The following is a 16614-nucleotide window of genomic DNA, read 5'->3' on the forward strand; positions in this document are numbered from 1 at the left end:
CTTTGGAATTTTCTTTTCTGCTACGGGCCCAGCGTGGTGGGCACCCTGAAGGAAGAAAAAGACTCTTGACTGGCTAGGAAAACTTTATTGTGCTCCATGTATCCAGGGAGCTCACACATGCACACGCACATCCACACAGGCACACACAGCTAATACTGCTTACGGCACTGGCCACAGGCCCAGAGTGGCCCTAGAGTTGAGAAGAGGCCCAGAATTCTGCTTTGGTGCCTCCTCACTGTAGTCTCCTGCACTGCGGGCTGTGGCCCAGATAGGGGTCCCGGAGGCAGCACCTTCACACTTCCAGGCCAGGACCCTTGCTCAGTCCAAGTGCCTGCACCAGATCCTCTCCCAGCCCGCTCTTCAGCGTCCGTCTCACTGCAAGACAGAGCAGGGTTGGTGGGGCTTGATGGGGTTAAGGCGGGCAGTGGGCATGCAGGGAATACTCACAAGACTTGCGGTTGCCACGGGAACGCTTGCGTTCCCTAGCAGCTAAGGCACGGGGGCTGCTCTTGGTCACTGACTGCACCAGCAGGTCCATGATCTCATCTGAAGTGTCACTGGGTAAACTGGAGCCTGGAGGTTCTTCCGGGGGTACAGTGGAGGGCCCCACTGCTGTAGGCATGACTGGGGAGCTGCTCTGGACCATGCCTGTGGGAGCCAGGTAAAAAGGTCAGGCTAGAGTGGCCCCAGAGCCCACTGCCCCCAGCAGCCACTGGTCCCACCTCTGCTGCGACGGCCATGTGTGGCATCCTCAGGCTTGCTGGCCAGCAGACTCTTCATGGTGGCGTGACTATCAGCATCACCTTCTCCTGGCCCACTGCTCACAGCCACAGGGACAGATGGCTTGCTGGGGGTTTCCCCAGCCACACCTGAGAACTTCTCTGTCTAGAGAGGGGGAAAGGGGTGAATGGGGTGTAGAAGAAGAAAACCACGGGGGTGGCAGTCAAGACTGGAAGGCACACCCACCTCAGTGATCATACGTCCCCGAGTCTTGTTGCGCTCACGGTATGTGGCCCGCTTCTGTTGCTGCTGCAGCACCCGGTCCCGGCAGGTCCGATACTCCAGTGCGAACTCCCGCAGCGTGTGGCAAAACTGCATGATGCGGACCTCACGGGCTGCCTCTGCCGTGTACCCCAGGTACAGCAGGAAGGCATGGAACCTAGGTGGGTGGAATGGGAAGGAGGTCTGAGTCCTGCTTGGGGTCTGAGGGATGGTGGTGGCGGTCTTGCCTCTCTCTGCAATGCCCCCACCTGTTGCAGACACGGCGGTGTACGACCCTCAGCATGGCAACACGGCGGGTACAGTGCACCAGGAAGTGGGTGAGGCGGGCACGCAGGGCTGGAGCCAGATCATGCTTGGTCAGGCTCCTCAGGCTGTCTTCAGCTGCCCGGCTCCGGCGCTCCAGCTGCCCCAGGTTCTCAGTCAGCTGCTCAAAGTCCACCTGGAAAAGCAAGGGGTAAACATGCAATCCCTCCACAGAAAGACACTGCCTAAGGCTACCTCTGTGCTGGGATGGTCAGCCTGGGTCCTGAGCAAACAGCAGATCCGACCCCTGCCCTCCAAAAGCTCCCAGTCTCCTGCAAGAGACTAGCAAGTCCATGTGATACAGTAGGGAATAGAGGTTTCTTGGGATAGTGAAAGTGTTCGCTGCTCAGTCATGTCTAACTCTTTTTGACCCCATGGACTGTAGCCCACCAGGCTCCTCTGCCCATAGGATTCTCCAGGCAAGAATACTAGAGTGGGTTGCTATTCCCTCCTCCAGGGGATCTTCCTGACCCAGGGATCGAACCTGGGTCTCCTGCATTGCGGGCAAATTCTTTTACCATGTGAGCCACCAGGGAAGCCCCTTCCTGGGATAAGTGGCAGCTAAACAGACCCAAAACTGAGTAGGTGTAGCCAGGCCAAGAGAAGAGTGTTTCTGGCAGAGGACAGAGCCCACACACAAGCCTGGAACCTGAGCAAGCCCTGGCCCGGCAGCCCACTCGGGGGGAGGGAGGGAAGCGGTACCCCTTGCGCCATGGCCAGCCTTAGTCAGGCCCGTTGGGTGCTGACCTTGGCGCAGCGGGCCAGGACAGGGATTTCTGAGTAGAGGTCGGGTGCTGACCTTGGCGCAGCGGGCCAGGGCGGGGATCTCCGAGTACAGGTCGGAGGAGTCAGGCCGGGCCTGCAGCACCAGGGCGCACAGGTGGTGCAGCAGGGGCTGGCGGCGCACCGTGTCCTTCACTTCTGACACCTTCTCCAGGTAGCTCAGCTCAAAGCCGCTGCTCTGAAATGACCCCATCTGAGCCTGGGCCCGGGCGGCTCCAGAGTCCCGGTCCCCACCCTCACAGGCTATCAACTCACCTGGGAGCCATTGAGGAAGTTGCCCACAGCCAGCAGGGTGGCCAGGATGCAGCGGAAGGTGGCATTTTGCACCAGTTGTTCCATGCCCACTTTCAGGTCGAACAGTGGCTCTGCAATTTCCTGGTAGGGGAGATCAGGGACTCAGACTACACGGTCATCATGCTCCCATGTCCCTACTGCCTGTCCCATCCCGTGACCCAAGTACCCGCTCCATGCTGTCATAATCCAGTTTGAAGGCCCAGAGTTGTAGGCGGGCAGCCAGGCCCCCGATGGAGGCGAGAGTCATCAGGAAATTCTCGGCTGGGCCCAAGGGTACGTCGGGATTGGCCAGCTGGGCCTCCTCGATCTTCTGCCGCTCCTCCTCCGTGGGCATCATGGTCAGTAGCTTCTAAGAATGCACCCACCATCCCACAGAGGCCACTCAGTGCTGGCCTGAGGCCTTGGGTATTGACCTTGACTCCTCCCTAGGTCATCTGGGGCAGTCCCAGAGTCTGAGGACTGCTCTGCAGAAATGCCAAGCCCATGCCCACCACTGGAGGGACAGGAAGTGGCCACCAACCAAAGGAGAGGGCCCAGCTCCCCACACCCCTCACTGTGTATCCCTACCTCGATGCCATCCTTGCTTACAGCAAACTCATCAAAGTTGAGCAGGGCAGCCTTGATCACGTGCACAGGTGGCAGTGTGGTTAGGCCGATGTTGATGGCATTGCTGCGCTTGGGGTCCAGCACTGTGGTCATTGTACGGCGGCCCTCACCAGCTTTCTTTGACATTGTGGGAAGGGCAGTATAAGACTGGGAAAGGGTCTAACGGGCAACAACCTAAGAGGGCACACCAAGGCCCCACTCTCAGTAGCCCAAATGGTGCAATTACCCCACAGCCAGGGCTCTGGGATGTGCAAGGCCTTGGGATGGGCTTAGATGCTAGTTAGGGATGGGCTAAACCCTCATTGAAGGACCTCAGACAAGTCCCTCCTTTATTTGCCTCAGTTTCCCCAGCAGTTCAGACCCTTGAGCTCTGGCTCCCTCCCCTCTCCCCTGGGGTTACCCCACAGATGAGGATGTGCTTACTTTGGAAGGCAACATGTCCTTGGCTCGGGACTCAAACAGGTGTTCTAGCCGGGCTGTATCCACCGAGACAGGCTCTAGTGAGGCCCACAGGGTGGGGCTGGGCCCAAAGCGACTACCAGAGCCTCCACGGACTCCAGCCAACTTTAGCTCCCGCCAGAAGAGTTTTACTGTCTTCCTCTTGGTGGGGAGGGCAGGGCCATCAGGTGCTGAGTGGGGAAGAGGGGCAGCAGGGGGTGGGGGTGGGGTTGGTGGGAAGGGGCTTTTGAGGGGTGGGGGAGGTGGAGGTGGAGGAGGTGGGAGGCTTCCAGAGAGCAGGGGTGGGGGGGGCGGTGGGGGTGGGATCCCTTTCTCCGCCTCCACAGACTCCATGTTCAGCATGTCCTGGTCTTCATCCTCCCCCAGATCTGAGAAGTCCAGGTCCCCAATGCAGAGCCTGGGTACACGGGCAGGGAGCTCCCACACAGGCTCAGCCTTGGGGCTTGGTGGGGCCAATGGCTCCCTGGGCTCTGGCTCAAGGCTCTGCTGGGCACACAGCAGGATTCGGGGGGCAGCACTCTGGGGTGTCCTGGGTGCAGGGGTGGGTTCCTGAGAGTACCTTGATTCTCGGGTGTCTAGACAAAGGGAAGCAGCTGTCAGTGTCATGTCTTCTCTAGAGCAACAGGGCAACGTGGGTGGATACTGCCCACCTACCCACTCACCTGGACACCCGTCCATATCATCCGGCATGGCACCGGCCAATGTTTCTGCCCGGCCCTGGGCCAGCGCAGCCTGCTTTTCTGTTTCTGCTGCTGCTACATTCTCCAGGAACCGGGCTCTGGGGGGAGGAACTTGTCAGTGAAGGTGTCTGACATACCCCAGCCCAGGGTGGTGCGCATGCCTTGCTGGGCCCCTGGGCACTGCCCCTACTTGCAGGCACACACAGACACACAGGGAACCGTCCATGCGCTGAGCAGACCAGGATCTGCCAAAGGCCAGTCCCCATTCAGTCTTCCACGTTTGGGGAGGTCGCTACCAACCCAGTACTCCTAGGTCAACAAATGGGAAAACTTTTACGTGACATCTAACTTGCAGTCTTGCTGTTGTTCATGCTCATGCTCACTGTTCTGATTCTAGACAAGGACCCTTAGAGCAGGGGAAGGGGCTAGCTGTCCCAATGGCCACACCAGGCTGTCCCTCCCTTGGCAGGTCTGGCAGCTTCCAAGAGCCATGACCGATGCCTAGAAAGGGGCCTGGTAAATGACAGGCGCTCAGTTTATGTTGACATAATGAAGGTGATCCCGTCTCTTTTGGCCCCTCCAGCCTCTGCTGGCACTCAGTCTCTGTCCTGCCCTTAGACAGAGGTTGCTCCTCCACCTCCGCACCGCGTAGCACCCTAGGTCCCTCCCAGCACTAATCCTGGGCTGAGGATCCAGAATCAGCTCCAGGTTGGGAATTCACATCCTCATCACTGGTCAAAGCTGTTAAGGTGCCACGGTTAAAGCACAGGGACCTCTATGACCCCAGTGAGCTGTTTTCCAGTGCTTAGTCCTTGGGTATCTGAGGAGGCATAAGTCTGAGAGAGCCCCCCAGCTCTGGTTGCATCAGGCACATGGAACCCCCGCTGGGGGAAGCAATGCTGAAGCCCTGAGCACATGGCAGGCCTGGCAGGCTGGCCTCTGTACTTACTCCAGCCTGGCCTCCCCAGTAGGGACCTGGGGGACAGGTGGGCTCTCAGGGGCCCTGGGTCGGGGGGGATGAGAGGAAGAAATGGTAACTGTGGTGCCTGCTCCACCCCACAGTGCCCAGTTGCTCACACCCACACAGAGCCGGGCAGTGATATCAGGGGTCCCTTCCCAGTCACAATGGGAATAGGAGGGAGTGGGGGAGGCGTGATGCGAGGAAACTGGAAATGGAGAGGAGAGACGGACATGACGCAGGACAGGGTGCAGTAAAAGACAAAGACAGCGAAATGAGAGAGTCACAGACAGTGACAGAGAAACTGAGACAGAAGGGGGTAGAGAGACAGATGACATTGACAATACAGGTGGAATGCCAGAAAGAGATGAAGAAAAGCCGCAGAAGGACGAGGTCCAGTCAGAGCCGAACCCCACCCCCCAGCAGTCACTTACCAAACAGGAGCAGTTTGGTGAAGTCTGGAAAGAAAGAGAAAGCACGCGTTTGGCAGAGAAGTTCGGGCAGAGGAGGCGGAGGGCCCGTGGAAGGGCGCAGAGAGGAGGGACAGATGGAGAGAAGTCTCCCACGACAGCCTCTATCTCCCTACTTACTTGTAGACGCTCCTTTCACAGGAGCTGTCGGATGAGGGCGCCACGGAGACGCTAGGAAAGAGTCTCAAGGTGCTATGGAGGCCAGAGGCAGGGCCCACGGGGCTGGAGGCGGGGCTTGGAGGTGAGGCGGGGCCTACGGGGCAGGAGGTGGGGCTGGTTGGCAGGACCGGGCTGGCAGCGGAGGTGGAGACGACCGGAGAGGCGGGGCCTGTGGAGCTGGAGGTGTGGCCTGTCAGGAGGCGGGGCTATTCCTGGCTGATCCACCCCTCCCCAGGCGCCGAGGTAACTTGTTCTTACCCAGGCTCTGGGGAGCGCACTTCTAGAGATCGGCGGCTCCTCTTGCCCTCCTCTGAGGAAGGTTTTCGGCGGGTGGTGCGCCGCCCACCTGTGACGGCTTCTTCGAGGTCTCCATCCTCCAACCGCAGGGCGTTCTAGCAGAGTTGGGCCCAGAAGGGAGTGGCTGAGGCCCAACTCGATGGAGTGGGGCCCTGGATAATGGCGCCCCCTCTCTTTTCTCCCCTTCAGCCCCTCCTTCCCCTCCTCTCTCCAGCCCTGATGGCCCAGCCCACCTCATAGAGTACAAGTTGGGCTCGCAGGTCGACGTCAGTGCCCGCCTTGCCCAAGTGGTGCTGGACCAGTGCTTCCATGCCCTGCTGCTCCAGTGCATCCGTCACGTCGTAGAAGGAGTCCTGGTCCGGGAGGGCTGCCAGAGTCTGGAGGGTGGGGATAGGAGGGCAAGGCTGAAGCTGATGCAGATCAGAGGACAAGAGACTGAGCGGCCTAGGATGGCCCTGGGTTCCCCCTTGGCTCCCCACATCCCACCTTGTTGATGAGGGTTACAGTGTACACCAGCAGCTCGGGGTCAGTGCCGTTCTTCTCCTCCAGGATGGACACCAAATTGGCCCACGGAGGAGCACCTGCCACCCAGAAAGGGGAGAGTTCACGTGGGAACAAGTAGGAGAGAGGGTTCCCAGCGGTGGAGGGAGGGACAGTCTCTGACCCGTGGTGCTGGCCACAGAGTTGACTGCACGGATGAACAGCGGTGCGTTGCTCTCAGAGTATTCCACGAACACCAGTAGCAGTTTCAGGGCTGTCTTCACCACCAAGCGGGACTGGGGGGAGGGGTCACCACGTGTGAGTGGGGCTGGGGCCAGACCTGTGCTGGCTCCTGGTGGGGAGGAGAAAGGGCTCGGGGGGGCTGGACCCAGAGAGGACAGTCTAAGCAGAAAGAGCCATCTGTAGGACCAGGTGTTGAACTGCCTTTGAGGCTTAGAGGGGCCACAGACCCACTCCATTCCAGCCCACTTTGCTGAGGAAACTAAGGGCCAGAGAGAGGCAGTGGGAAAAGGGTGCGTGGCTGGGTGGAAGGCCACTTACCAGGCTGGCACACAGCGTGTACAGCCACTGCACAGTCTCAGTGTGGGCCACCACCCCCAGCATCCCATCCACAAACAGCATCAGCTGGCCTAGGGCTGGGGACACAGGGACAAGAAGAGGTCAGGAAGGGGTCACTGAAGGCAGGGATCATGGGAGAGGGGTGGGGCTGACCTCGGAGGATGTAGCTCTGGTAGTTGTGGTCAGCAGCGGCGCCCACGCGGGTCAGGCAACTCAGCCCCTCAGAGTGCACGAATTCAGGCACCAGGTCCTTGTCCTCCTGGGGGCACCAAGGGGGGTTTAGTGGGGTGGGGCTCAGCCTGGATGCCCACCCCCGGCCCACCTCTGAGCCTCACCTGGAAGATCTGCTTTAGTGAGAAGAGGGAGCGGCGGAGCTCAGGGCCACTGGAGCCATACAACTTTTCTGCAAGGGGTAGGTGGGCATGGAAATCTCAAGGGGACACAATCACAACTCCCTGACTCTGGGCAACACTTATCACAGTCCAGCAGCTGCCCTGGCCCTGGGAGAAGGGGTCAGGACAGGAATAGGAGGGGAAACACATCCTGCCTCTCATCTGTCCTGTCCACTGTCCAGCACAGGCCTGAAAGAAACTGAGCCAACTGGGAAGCGCGGTGTATGAAGAGGGTATAATTGCTGGATATGCTGATATCCTCACACACTCACCTAAGATGGCATTGACCCTCACGGAGAGCTGGGTTCGCAGGATCAGAGTAGGCTTCCGCCCTTTGCTGGAATCAAGTAGCCCAGTCAGCAGTTCCCAGCCCTTTCCTTGGGGTCCCTCCATCCATGCCAAGGCAGCCAAAGACCTCCCCGCATGCCAACCCTCCCTGGCCCAGCTCCTTCATCACCAGCTGCTTCTCTGAGCCCAGGGGTTGTTCAGATAGGAGGGTTTGCGCAAACACAGGCATCTCAGTTATGTGGGTGAGCCCCCACTCCCATCCCAGGCAGCAGGTAACACTGGCCAGGCCTTGGGATTCCCCTGGCACAGTTCCCCTGGGCAGCAGGAGGTGACCCACAGCCCTGGCTAGAGATCAGGTATCTTGGCCGCTGACCCCTGAGCCAGCCCCTCCAGCATGGCGGCAAGGGTGGGAGCCAGCCTCGCCTTCCTGACCCCATCCGCTCTGACCTGATCTCTTCAAAGAAGCCCTCCAACATCTCCCGCTGCTCTTCCAGGGACAGCTCAGGGTCCAGGTAATATCCAGATGGAGACACTTGCAGAGCACAGTCCTCGAGCTGGGGGCAAAGGGACCAGCTGTCAGGGCTGGGGAAGAGGTGGCAGGATTATGCATGGAGAGCCCATGACCTCCTACCTCCCCACCCAGGGTACTGGCAGAGGCCTGCACTGCAGCCATGCATTCCCTGAGCAGTCAGTTCTCTTGGGCCTACTCTGTGCAAAACCCAGGCAAAGAGCTTTCTCGTGGCTCACACCTACCCAATTTTTTAGGTTTCTGATTAGATAATGCTTTTGGGGGGCTGTGCCCATGCAGCTTGCAGAATCTTAGTTCCCTGATCAGAGTTTGAACTTGCACTCTCGGCAGTGAAAACCCAGAGTCCTAACCACTGAACCACCAGGGAATTATCAGATAATGCCTTTTTGCAAAGCCTTCTTGGACTCCTCTAGCCATTGCTATGCAAATCCCTCCAGCCCTCATGTGAACCCTCCTCTGAGGCCTTCCACATGGCATCAGCACATCCTAGGCACTAGGATCCCTCCCCACTGTGATTACTCTGAGTCCAGGCACCATGTCTGTCTTGTCCATACGACATCTGCAGAGCCTAGCACACACTTGGGGCACAGCAAATGCTCCCTAAATGGTTGTTGAGCCAATGCACATGAATGAGGAAGGGGGATGGAGACAAGATAGGAGGAAGTTCCTGCCTTCAAGGAAGTTCACAGCTCTGTGGGGTGATAAGTTGCAGCCACAAGCATTCAAGTCCAAGGACAAAGTGTTAAGAATGTTGGGAGAAAAAAACAAAAAGAATGCTGGGAGGTGCAAACCCAGCTCGGGGAGGATGAGTGTCACCCCAAGTCAAGATAGTGAGAAGGGCTCCCAGTCCCTCCAGGCCTGAGAGTCTTTGCTCTGTCCCCAAATGGCTACAGTCCCCACAGTTCAATTTAGTTGCTCAGTTGATGCAAAGACTCAGACAGTCCCCACGGTCCTAGCTAAACCTCAGAGGCCTCCAAGAGGCCTATTGAGCACCAGATTTTAGAGTGTAACTCAGTCAGCCTACTGAGGGCTGCCCTGGTGGCTCAGATGATAAAGAATCCACCTACTATACAGGAGACCCGGGTTCAATTCCTGGGTCGGGACGATTCCCTAGAGAAGGAGATGGCAACCCACTACAGTATTCTTGCCTGGAGGATTCCATGGACAGAGGAGCCTGGCAGGCTACAGTCTATGGGGTGGCGAAGAGTTGGACGTGACTGAGCGACTAACACTTTCACTTTCATAGTCAGCCTATAGTGGGTCCCTGGAACCTGAAGTGTAACAAGTAAGTACATGCTCCATCCATGAGTTCACTGCCCATGCCTTCCACCCACCCAAGCCTGGCTCCACACAGTTACCACTGGGACCACCACCACCACCACCAGGCAGGATGCTTGGCCCCTTGAGAAATGCCGGTAGAGAAGCCTATTGAGGTGACTCCGGAGAGTCTGAGGGCAGCACTGTGCCTCTCCTCGCCACCTCCTCCACAGCACCATGCCAGTGTGCAGGGCTCAGCTAAGTTCTCTTGACTTGAGAGGCCCAGGGAAAGCCCACCTCTGAGGAGGCAGGGCGTCTTCTGGTCTCCATCTTACTGGGCAAGTCAACCTCAACATGTGCCTTGTTGTTCTGTCAGCCCTGCCCTTCTCTGGACCCAGCCCAAGGTTTCCAGCTGCCCTCGGTCCCATGGGGTTAAGGGAGTCCGGCTCCTGCCCCTGTCCTGCCTCCGCTTAGTATTCTTGCTCATGCCTGAGAGCCTGACCCGGCTCCTTCCTGGCAGTTCAGCCTGTAAGGCCCTTGGGTGACACCCCCCCTCCCTGGGTTCCTGCGTGGGACATAGGACATAGGACAAACACTCCAGCCTGTTCTGTCCCACTTCCTGCTTGGCTGCCTGCCCTCCCCTGGGCGCCTTGGGCGGGCCTGGCCTCTCTCCCCTCCCTGGGAGCAGAGTCATCCTCTCCAGGGCCTACTGGGAATGGGCCCTGCGATAGAGAGGCAAGGCCCCAGGGCTGAGGAACTTTGTCTGGGGCCAGCTCAGCTAAGGGCAGTCCCGCGTTTCTCTTGATCCCTCTTCCCACACAGTGACTCAGCAGCCACCTTACTCCACCCCCAGCCAGGCACAGCCACATCTCCTTCCACTTTGGACTGGAAGACTCTGGGACCCCAAAGCCACAACCCTCACTCAGAGATCCCTCAAGTCACACACATGTAGAAGAGCTCATTCATTCAAATATTCACGAACCTGGCTAGTTTTAGGTGCTCAGGACACAACAGGGAACAAGCTACTGCCTTTGCCTTCCCTGTCTTCCAACTCTGTTGGGGAGGTAGGCAGGTTTGACTCAGAAAAAGGTCACGAATAAATGTAGAAGCACAGCCTCGGGTGCTGAGAGGAGACTATGAAGGTAAACACTGGAGGGGTGAGCAGAGTATGCCTGGTAGCAGCTCACACACCCAAGTATATGGTCAGGCAGGGTCCACACACACACACACATACACATGCTACTGGCTGTGCACAGGTGAGCACATCCACAGAACATTCTCTTCCCCTCCTGCAGGCCCACATCCAGGCTCTAATTCTGTGAGCTGAGAATGGCCCTTTCCTTTCAGAACCCCTGGGATGCCCATGTCCCTTTGGGGCAGGGTCCTGAAGACTGAATGCTCCAGCACCCCCCGCCTCCTCAGATGAGCCCCTTTCTCTCTGTGATGGTAGCCATGGCTTTTCCAGCCACTTTGCCTATCTTATTCTGCCTAGGCCCCAGTTCTTGGGGGGAGGTCCAGAGCCTCTAGGATGATTCCCCTCCCCTCACTTCTAGCTGTCTGTTCTGGGGAGATGGAGTGGGGGCCGGGGTCAGGCAAGCTGCAAAGAGTGGAGACTTCCTGCCAGCTGGGTGCTGCTTGTCCCTCACAGCCCTGGCCCCTTCCTGGGGTCACCCTTCTGAGCGCCAACCCTCTGGGCCTTGTTTCTCGCACCCTGGGGCTGGGCCAGCCTGGAGGCAGCCCAAACTCTGGTCCCTGCTGACAGTGCCTGGGGTCAGCACAGGGTAAGCATAGGCCCATATCTCGGATTGCCTCCAGGCTCTTGTCTTCCTCACTTCTCTGATGTTTGCCTTGGGGTGGAGGCTCCCAGCTCTAGCTCATTTTTCTCTATTTATCTGCTTATTCTTATTGAGGTATTGATTTTACAATATTGTATAAGTTTCAGGTGTACAACGTAGTAGTCCACAATTTGTAAAGATTATGCTTGGGAATTCCTTGGTGGTCCAGTGGTTAGGACTCCAAGTTTTCACTACCAAGGGCCCCAGTTCAGCCACTGGTCATCCCATAAGCCGTGTGGTGCAGCCAAAATAAAAAAAAAATAAAGATATTTTATTTAAAGTTATTATAAAATACTAGCTATATTCCCTATGCTGTACTATATATTCTTGTGCATGCAAGCATGCATGCTCACTCAGTTATGTCTGACACTTTGCAACCCTATGGACTATAGCCCGCTAAGCTCCTCAGTCCATGGGATTCTCCAGGCAAGAATACTAGAGTGGGTTGCCATGCCCTCCTCCAGGGGATCTTCCTGCCTCAGGGATCGAACCCAGGATCGATCCCCCAGGTAAAGAGGATTCTTTACCATCTGAGCCATTGAGGAAGCCTTTGTAACTTATTTTATATATAGCAGCTTGTACCTCTTAATTTCCTACCTCTGTCTTGCCCATTTTTCTCTTCATTCCTTGGACTCATGCTTTTCTGGCAGCTCAAACCAACTTGTCACATGTGGTTTTACATTCAGGGCAAGCTTAGGGGACCATGGTGTCTACTCCCCAATATTTTTCATAACAGTATAATTGGGTGAGAATGCCAGGGGCAAGGAAGATGGAGAAAAGTGAAGAATTACATGCTGAAGGATTCTTGTTTTAGGAAATAATTTAACTGTTTCTTCTCCTTTCCTAAGACCTTGTGTTCTCATGTTTTCTATTTTAATTTGTTAATATGGTGTATCACATGATTGATTTGTGAAGAATCCTTGCATCCCTGGGGAAAACCCCACTTGATTGTGGTGCATGATCCTTTAATGTGTTGTTGGATTCTATTTGATAGCATTTTGTTGAGGATTTTAGCATCTATGTTTATCAGCAATACTGACCTGTCATTTTCTTTCCTCCCTTTTATCTTGGGTCTCCAATTGGACTTTGGCTTCCTGAATGAGATGACATGAATGGGCCTTGAGGGTGGAAGCCCGCATTTGTTATGCCTTCTCTGTGCCACATACTGGGCTGCCTGGTGCCTTGATTCTCCTGATAATCCTTCTATAGGTGAGGAAACCAAGGCTCAGAAATTCTGTGAATTTGCTCCAGGTTGCACAATCAGGAATGGGACCAGGGCTCCCTGAATTGATCTTGGGTTCATGGACTTTGGAAATGCTCCAGGGAATCCTGGGCGGGAGGTGGAGTGAGGGCTGGGGCCTGTGGGGTTGCCAAGGGCTAGAGAATGCCCCTCAGCTTTCTGAACTGTGCAAATACCCCAAACTGGTCCTCCCAGTTCCAGCTAGGGAACACAAATGAACACTCGCACATCGTGGGGGGTAACAGGGCCAACTTCTGCCAGGACCAAGATCATGGGGTCCCTTACCAGGCTGCAGCCCAGAATGAACAGCAAATTGGACATGCTGGCCCCAGGGAAAGCTGGGGGGAGAACATGACTCATGCTCACATCAAAATCTTTTACAGTCTCCCAGAGATCTCCAAAGGGCTCAGTTGATCACCAGAGCACCCCATCTTATTAAGAATCCTCTGGGACCCTGCCACATGGTCCCTGTCCCAGAAGGTCAGGTTCACACTTTAGCCCCTTTGCCACAGCTGCTCCTAAGGGGTAAACTGAGGCTGGAGTAGGGAGGGGCAAGGACAGGAAACAAGTACCACAATTGTTCCCCTGCAATGTTTAGCCACAGCTGGGGAAACAAAGTTGCTGGGAATGAACAGATTTCTAGGGCCATCTCTGCTGCTTGGAATGGGGGCCCCTTTGGCCTTCGCATCAGGGTCAGAGCAGTACCCAGGTCCCTCTGCCTGGAGCCCAGGGAGAAGGAAGTCTGTGCCATCCCAGATGTGGCAGGGCCTTGGGATATCAGGGAGGGGCTCCAGAGGCAGGCCCAGAAGGGCAAAGGGTAGCAAAGAGGGTGGGACTGGGCAGCTTTGGGTAAAGAAGACGGGGCAGGGCCAGAGGTTCTCCCTTGGGGCAGGGGCCCCTGTCTCCAGACAGATCCCCTGGGGACACTACACATGACCCAAGGCACTGCCCGGACACACCCCCACCTTCCACCTCCCCAGGGCCAGGAGATGAGTCAGAGGCTGTGGCCAGGAGCTTCCTCCTAGACTGGGAGGAAATGAGCAAGGCCTTCTCAGATCTGAAAACTCTGAACATTTAAAAAGGAAGCCCTCAGCGGGGAACTCTATAGGCTAGCCACAGCCCAATGGGGTGTGTGGGGTGGAGCCCCAGAGAGAAAGCGGGTTGGGTCTCTGTCCTTTCCCAGGGATCTGGCAGGGTCTGCAGGGTTGAAGGGGGTCAGTGCCCAGAGTTGGGGGGATGGGAGCAGAGGTCACTTGGCTGTGAACTGTTCTCCTGCTGGACAACTGTGCAGAGGATGAAGCAGTGAGCCTATTTTTACTCTACAGCCTGGGATGGGGAGGCCTGGGTTTTGGGGCCACCTCTCCCCTCTAGAGAGCTGTGGAAGCTTGCCTGAGTCATGTCTGTGCCCCTGGGGCACCACTTCCAGGACTAGGGGAGGGACCAGTCATTGACAGTTCCTACAAGGAGGAGCCCTGCTCTCTGACGTCCCTGCCCCTACCCTATTCTCAGCCCTTCTTCCTCTGGCCTTCTATTCTGGGGCTGTGGTCACAGTTTATATTTGGGATATGCACATCACAGTGCATCTGACCATTCCTGGCAGAGATGCCAGCCCCAGGGAGTCCTGGCTCCAGGCACAGTGGTAACCCAGTGTCCGGGCCCCTCTATCCTGCCTGTAGGGGATATGGCAGTCCTCAGGTAGACCAGGTGGGAAATCATGAAAGTGGGGAGATCAGAAAGGACTGAGGTGGGGGTTACTTAACATATTATCCTGGTGCTTCCTTCCCGGGTGGAGCAGTGGTAAAAGAATCCACCTGCCAATGCAGGATACACAAGAGATGAGGGTTGGATCCCTGGGTCAGGAAGATCCCCTAGAGCAGGAAAATGGCAACCTGCTTTAGTATTCCTGCCTAGAAAATGCCATGGACAGAGGAGCCTGGCAAGCTACAATCCAAGAGGTCGCAAAGAGCTGGACACAACTGAGCACACACACATATATCAATCCCAGTTCTCAGCTAGGGAGCAGAGAACAGAGGGCAGAGCACCTGGTGAGGCGGTGGTGGTGATGAGTCCCTAAATGAGAGGGAGAGGTAAGGGGTAATGATGATCCTCCCAAACTCGCCCCTGATTTGAGAAGGAGTGTTAGGGCTAAGCTGTGTCCTCCAGAGGCGGGGGGTGGGAGGAATACTATGTTCCCTGTCCTGCTCCAGGCTTATTTCAGTACTGGGTGTTCCAGGAGTCTGGAGGCAGGAACCTGGCCTCAGTTCAGCACCCCTTTCTCCCCAGCGCCCATTCTGAATGGGAGGTGGCTTCTGGCTGGATGTGCTTCTTTTGGGTCCACTTCGGTATGCTCCTTTGAACAGGGCAGAACAAGGAGGGGTAACATCAAAAGTCTGGAGAGGGCAATGCGCTGCTATGTTCAATCCTTGTCCTTGAAGCCTGAGCTCCGCTCAGACACGCGCCACTCCCCAGGCCGCGTCTCAGCGCTTCTCCCGCCCGCGCTCAGAGGCGGGGCAGGCCCGCAGCGCTAGGAATGCAGGCTGGGGGCCTGGCGCCTGGGGCACATTCCAGGGGAGACCCCAGGCCCGGGGGGCAAGTTTGCGCAACTCGGCGCCCAGCTAAGCCTGGGAGCAAGGGAGGACACTTCCACCAACTCTCGCTTCACCATTTGGTGCCGACGGGCTGGCGAGGCACCCCGGGAGGTGGTGGTGTGCCTCGCAGAGTCCTGGCCCGGAAACCGAATGCGCCGGAAAGGGCTGCCTGCGGGGGGCTGAGCGCGGCGAGCAGGAGGGGAGGTAGGGCGGGCCATCTGCAAAAGGGCCTCTCCCGGCACCGTGCACGAGTAGGCTCTGGGGTGCAGGCAAACTAGGGCAGGCCGACGGTTTAAAATTAGCCCGGCTCGCTACTTCCCTTCCAGCCCCCGGCCGGCGGCTGCTGCGGAGATGGTGGGGGCGGTGACTTAAAGGGCTTTTCCACCAGTGCAGCCTCCCGCGCTCAGGATGTCCCGGGCCAGGCCGCTTCCAGGGAACTCCCCTCACCCTGTGGTCTCACCTCCGCCGGCACTCCCTAGCGGGGCCTCACCCAGCACTGACAATACTCTATCCGGCAGGACCCAATCCTGCCTCAAGACACCTCTGGTGGCCCGCCCCAGGCCCGCCCCTCCTCATGGTCCCGCCCCCACCTCACCTAAAGCAGGTGAAAGCTGGTCCATCCTCAGTTGCGTCTTCTAGGACCGCTACCACCCAAACGCCCACGCTACCCCCATGCAGAGCAGACAGGCAGGGAACGGACCCCGAGCGCCTCCCCAGGTGGGCCTCATTTCGAAGGGCAGTCTGGGTGCCGCAGAGTACATGCTTTCATCTCCCTTCTTCAGTTTCCCTCAACTCGAAAGGCGTTTCCCACCGGCCAGGCAACGTGTACCTTGGGTGCCCAGCCCAAAACTTTCCCGGAGGAGCGCACCCGCTTGCTTCAGCCTCTCCTCGAGAGGCTCCCAAAAGCTTTCATAGAGCCGACCCTGAACCATCAGTCGCCCCCAATCTTTCTCCGGCTCCCCTCACCTTGAGCGGCGCCCCCAGCAGGCGGTGCAGGGCGGGTATCTGCGCGCCCAGGGGCAGCGCCCCGTCCAGGCTGCAGGTGGGGGCCCGGCGCGGCTCCGGGAAGTTGGCACATGCGAAAGGGTCGGTGTCCTCTAGGTACTGCACCCGCACGGTCACCAGTGATACAGGCTCCCCGTCCCCGCGGTCTTCCTCGCCCGCCATGGCTCCGCCACTGCCTGCCTCCGGGCGGGTCCGGGCCGCGCCGCGGCTTCTACTCAACTAGTTCGCTGTCTAGGCGGGGCCGGGCAGGACGCCGAGGGAGAGGGGCGGGGCCAGACGGAGGCGGGGCCGAGAAAGGGGGTGGAGCCAATGTTAGTCTCCGGACGCCCGGGGTCGAGGGCCGTACTGCGGTTGGTGGAGCTTGCAGCCAATCATTCAGAGGGCGTGATCGTGGTCCCGTTAGTTCACAG

General features: G+C 57.6%; 1 protein-coding gene across 3 annotated transcripts; it reads right to left on the reverse strand.

Moving 5' to 3' along the window:
* Nucleotides 1-65: 65 nt before the first annotated feature.
* FHOD1 (formin homology 2 domain containing 1) lies at nt 66-16434 on the reverse strand. Of its 3 annotated transcripts, none has more exons than XM_019979337.2 (24): nt 16166-16434; nt 8198-8304; nt 7735-7799; nt 7406-7473; nt 7224-7329; nt 7053-7147; nt 6676-6787; nt 6498-6592; nt 6245-6388; nt 5973-6106; nt 5676-5891; nt 5520-5543; nt 5077-5130; nt 4110-4225; nt 3412-4022; nt 2950-3105; nt 2549-2731; nt 2344-2463; nt 2105-2266; nt 1251-1441; nt 967-1159; nt 723-885; nt 448-648; nt 66-375 (listed from the first exon to the last, which is right to left on the reverse strand). In XM_019979337.2, exons 1-24 carry the CDS (start codon nt 16364-16366, stop codon nt 293-295), a joined length of 3600 nt encoding a protein of 1199 aa, XP_019834896.2. In that variant the 5' UTR covers nt 16367-16434; the 3' UTR covers nt 66-292. The 3 variants fall into 3 exon arrangements, with proteins under 3 accessions (XP_019834896.2, XP_070626854.1, XP_070626853.1); XM_070770753.1 differs by having other exon boundaries at nt 8198-8332; nt 16166-16303; XM_070770752.1 differs by lacking the exons at nt 5077-5130; nt 5520-5543.
* Between the last annotated feature and the right edge of the window lie 180 nt (nt 16435-16614).

Source organism: Bos indicus, chromosome 18, assembly GCF_029378745.1.
Source record: "Bos indicus isolate NIAB-ARS_2022 breed Sahiwal x Tharparkar chromosome 18, NIAB-ARS_B.indTharparkar_mat_pri_1.0, whole genome shotgun sequence".
In the NCBI taxonomy this organism is placed as follows: Eukaryota; Metazoa; Chordata; class Mammalia; order Artiodactyla; family Bovidae; genus Bos; species Bos indicus.

Excerpts from the sequence above, each read along its gene's own strand:
- FHOD1 (XM_019979337.2), bottom strand. The coding sequence starts at position 16,366 with ATGGCGGGCGAGGAAGACCGCGGGGACGGGGAGCCTGTATCACTGGTG. Across the intron at positions 6,788-7,052 it reads ACACGCTGTGTGCCAGCCTG|TCCCGCTTGGTGGTGAAGAC; the intron begins GTAAGTGGCCTT and ends CCCTCCCCCCAG. Across the intron at positions 2,267-2,343 it reads ACTTCCTCAATGGCTCCCAG|AGCAGCGGCTTTGAGCTGAG; the intron begins GTGAGTTGATAG and ends GGGTCATTTCAG.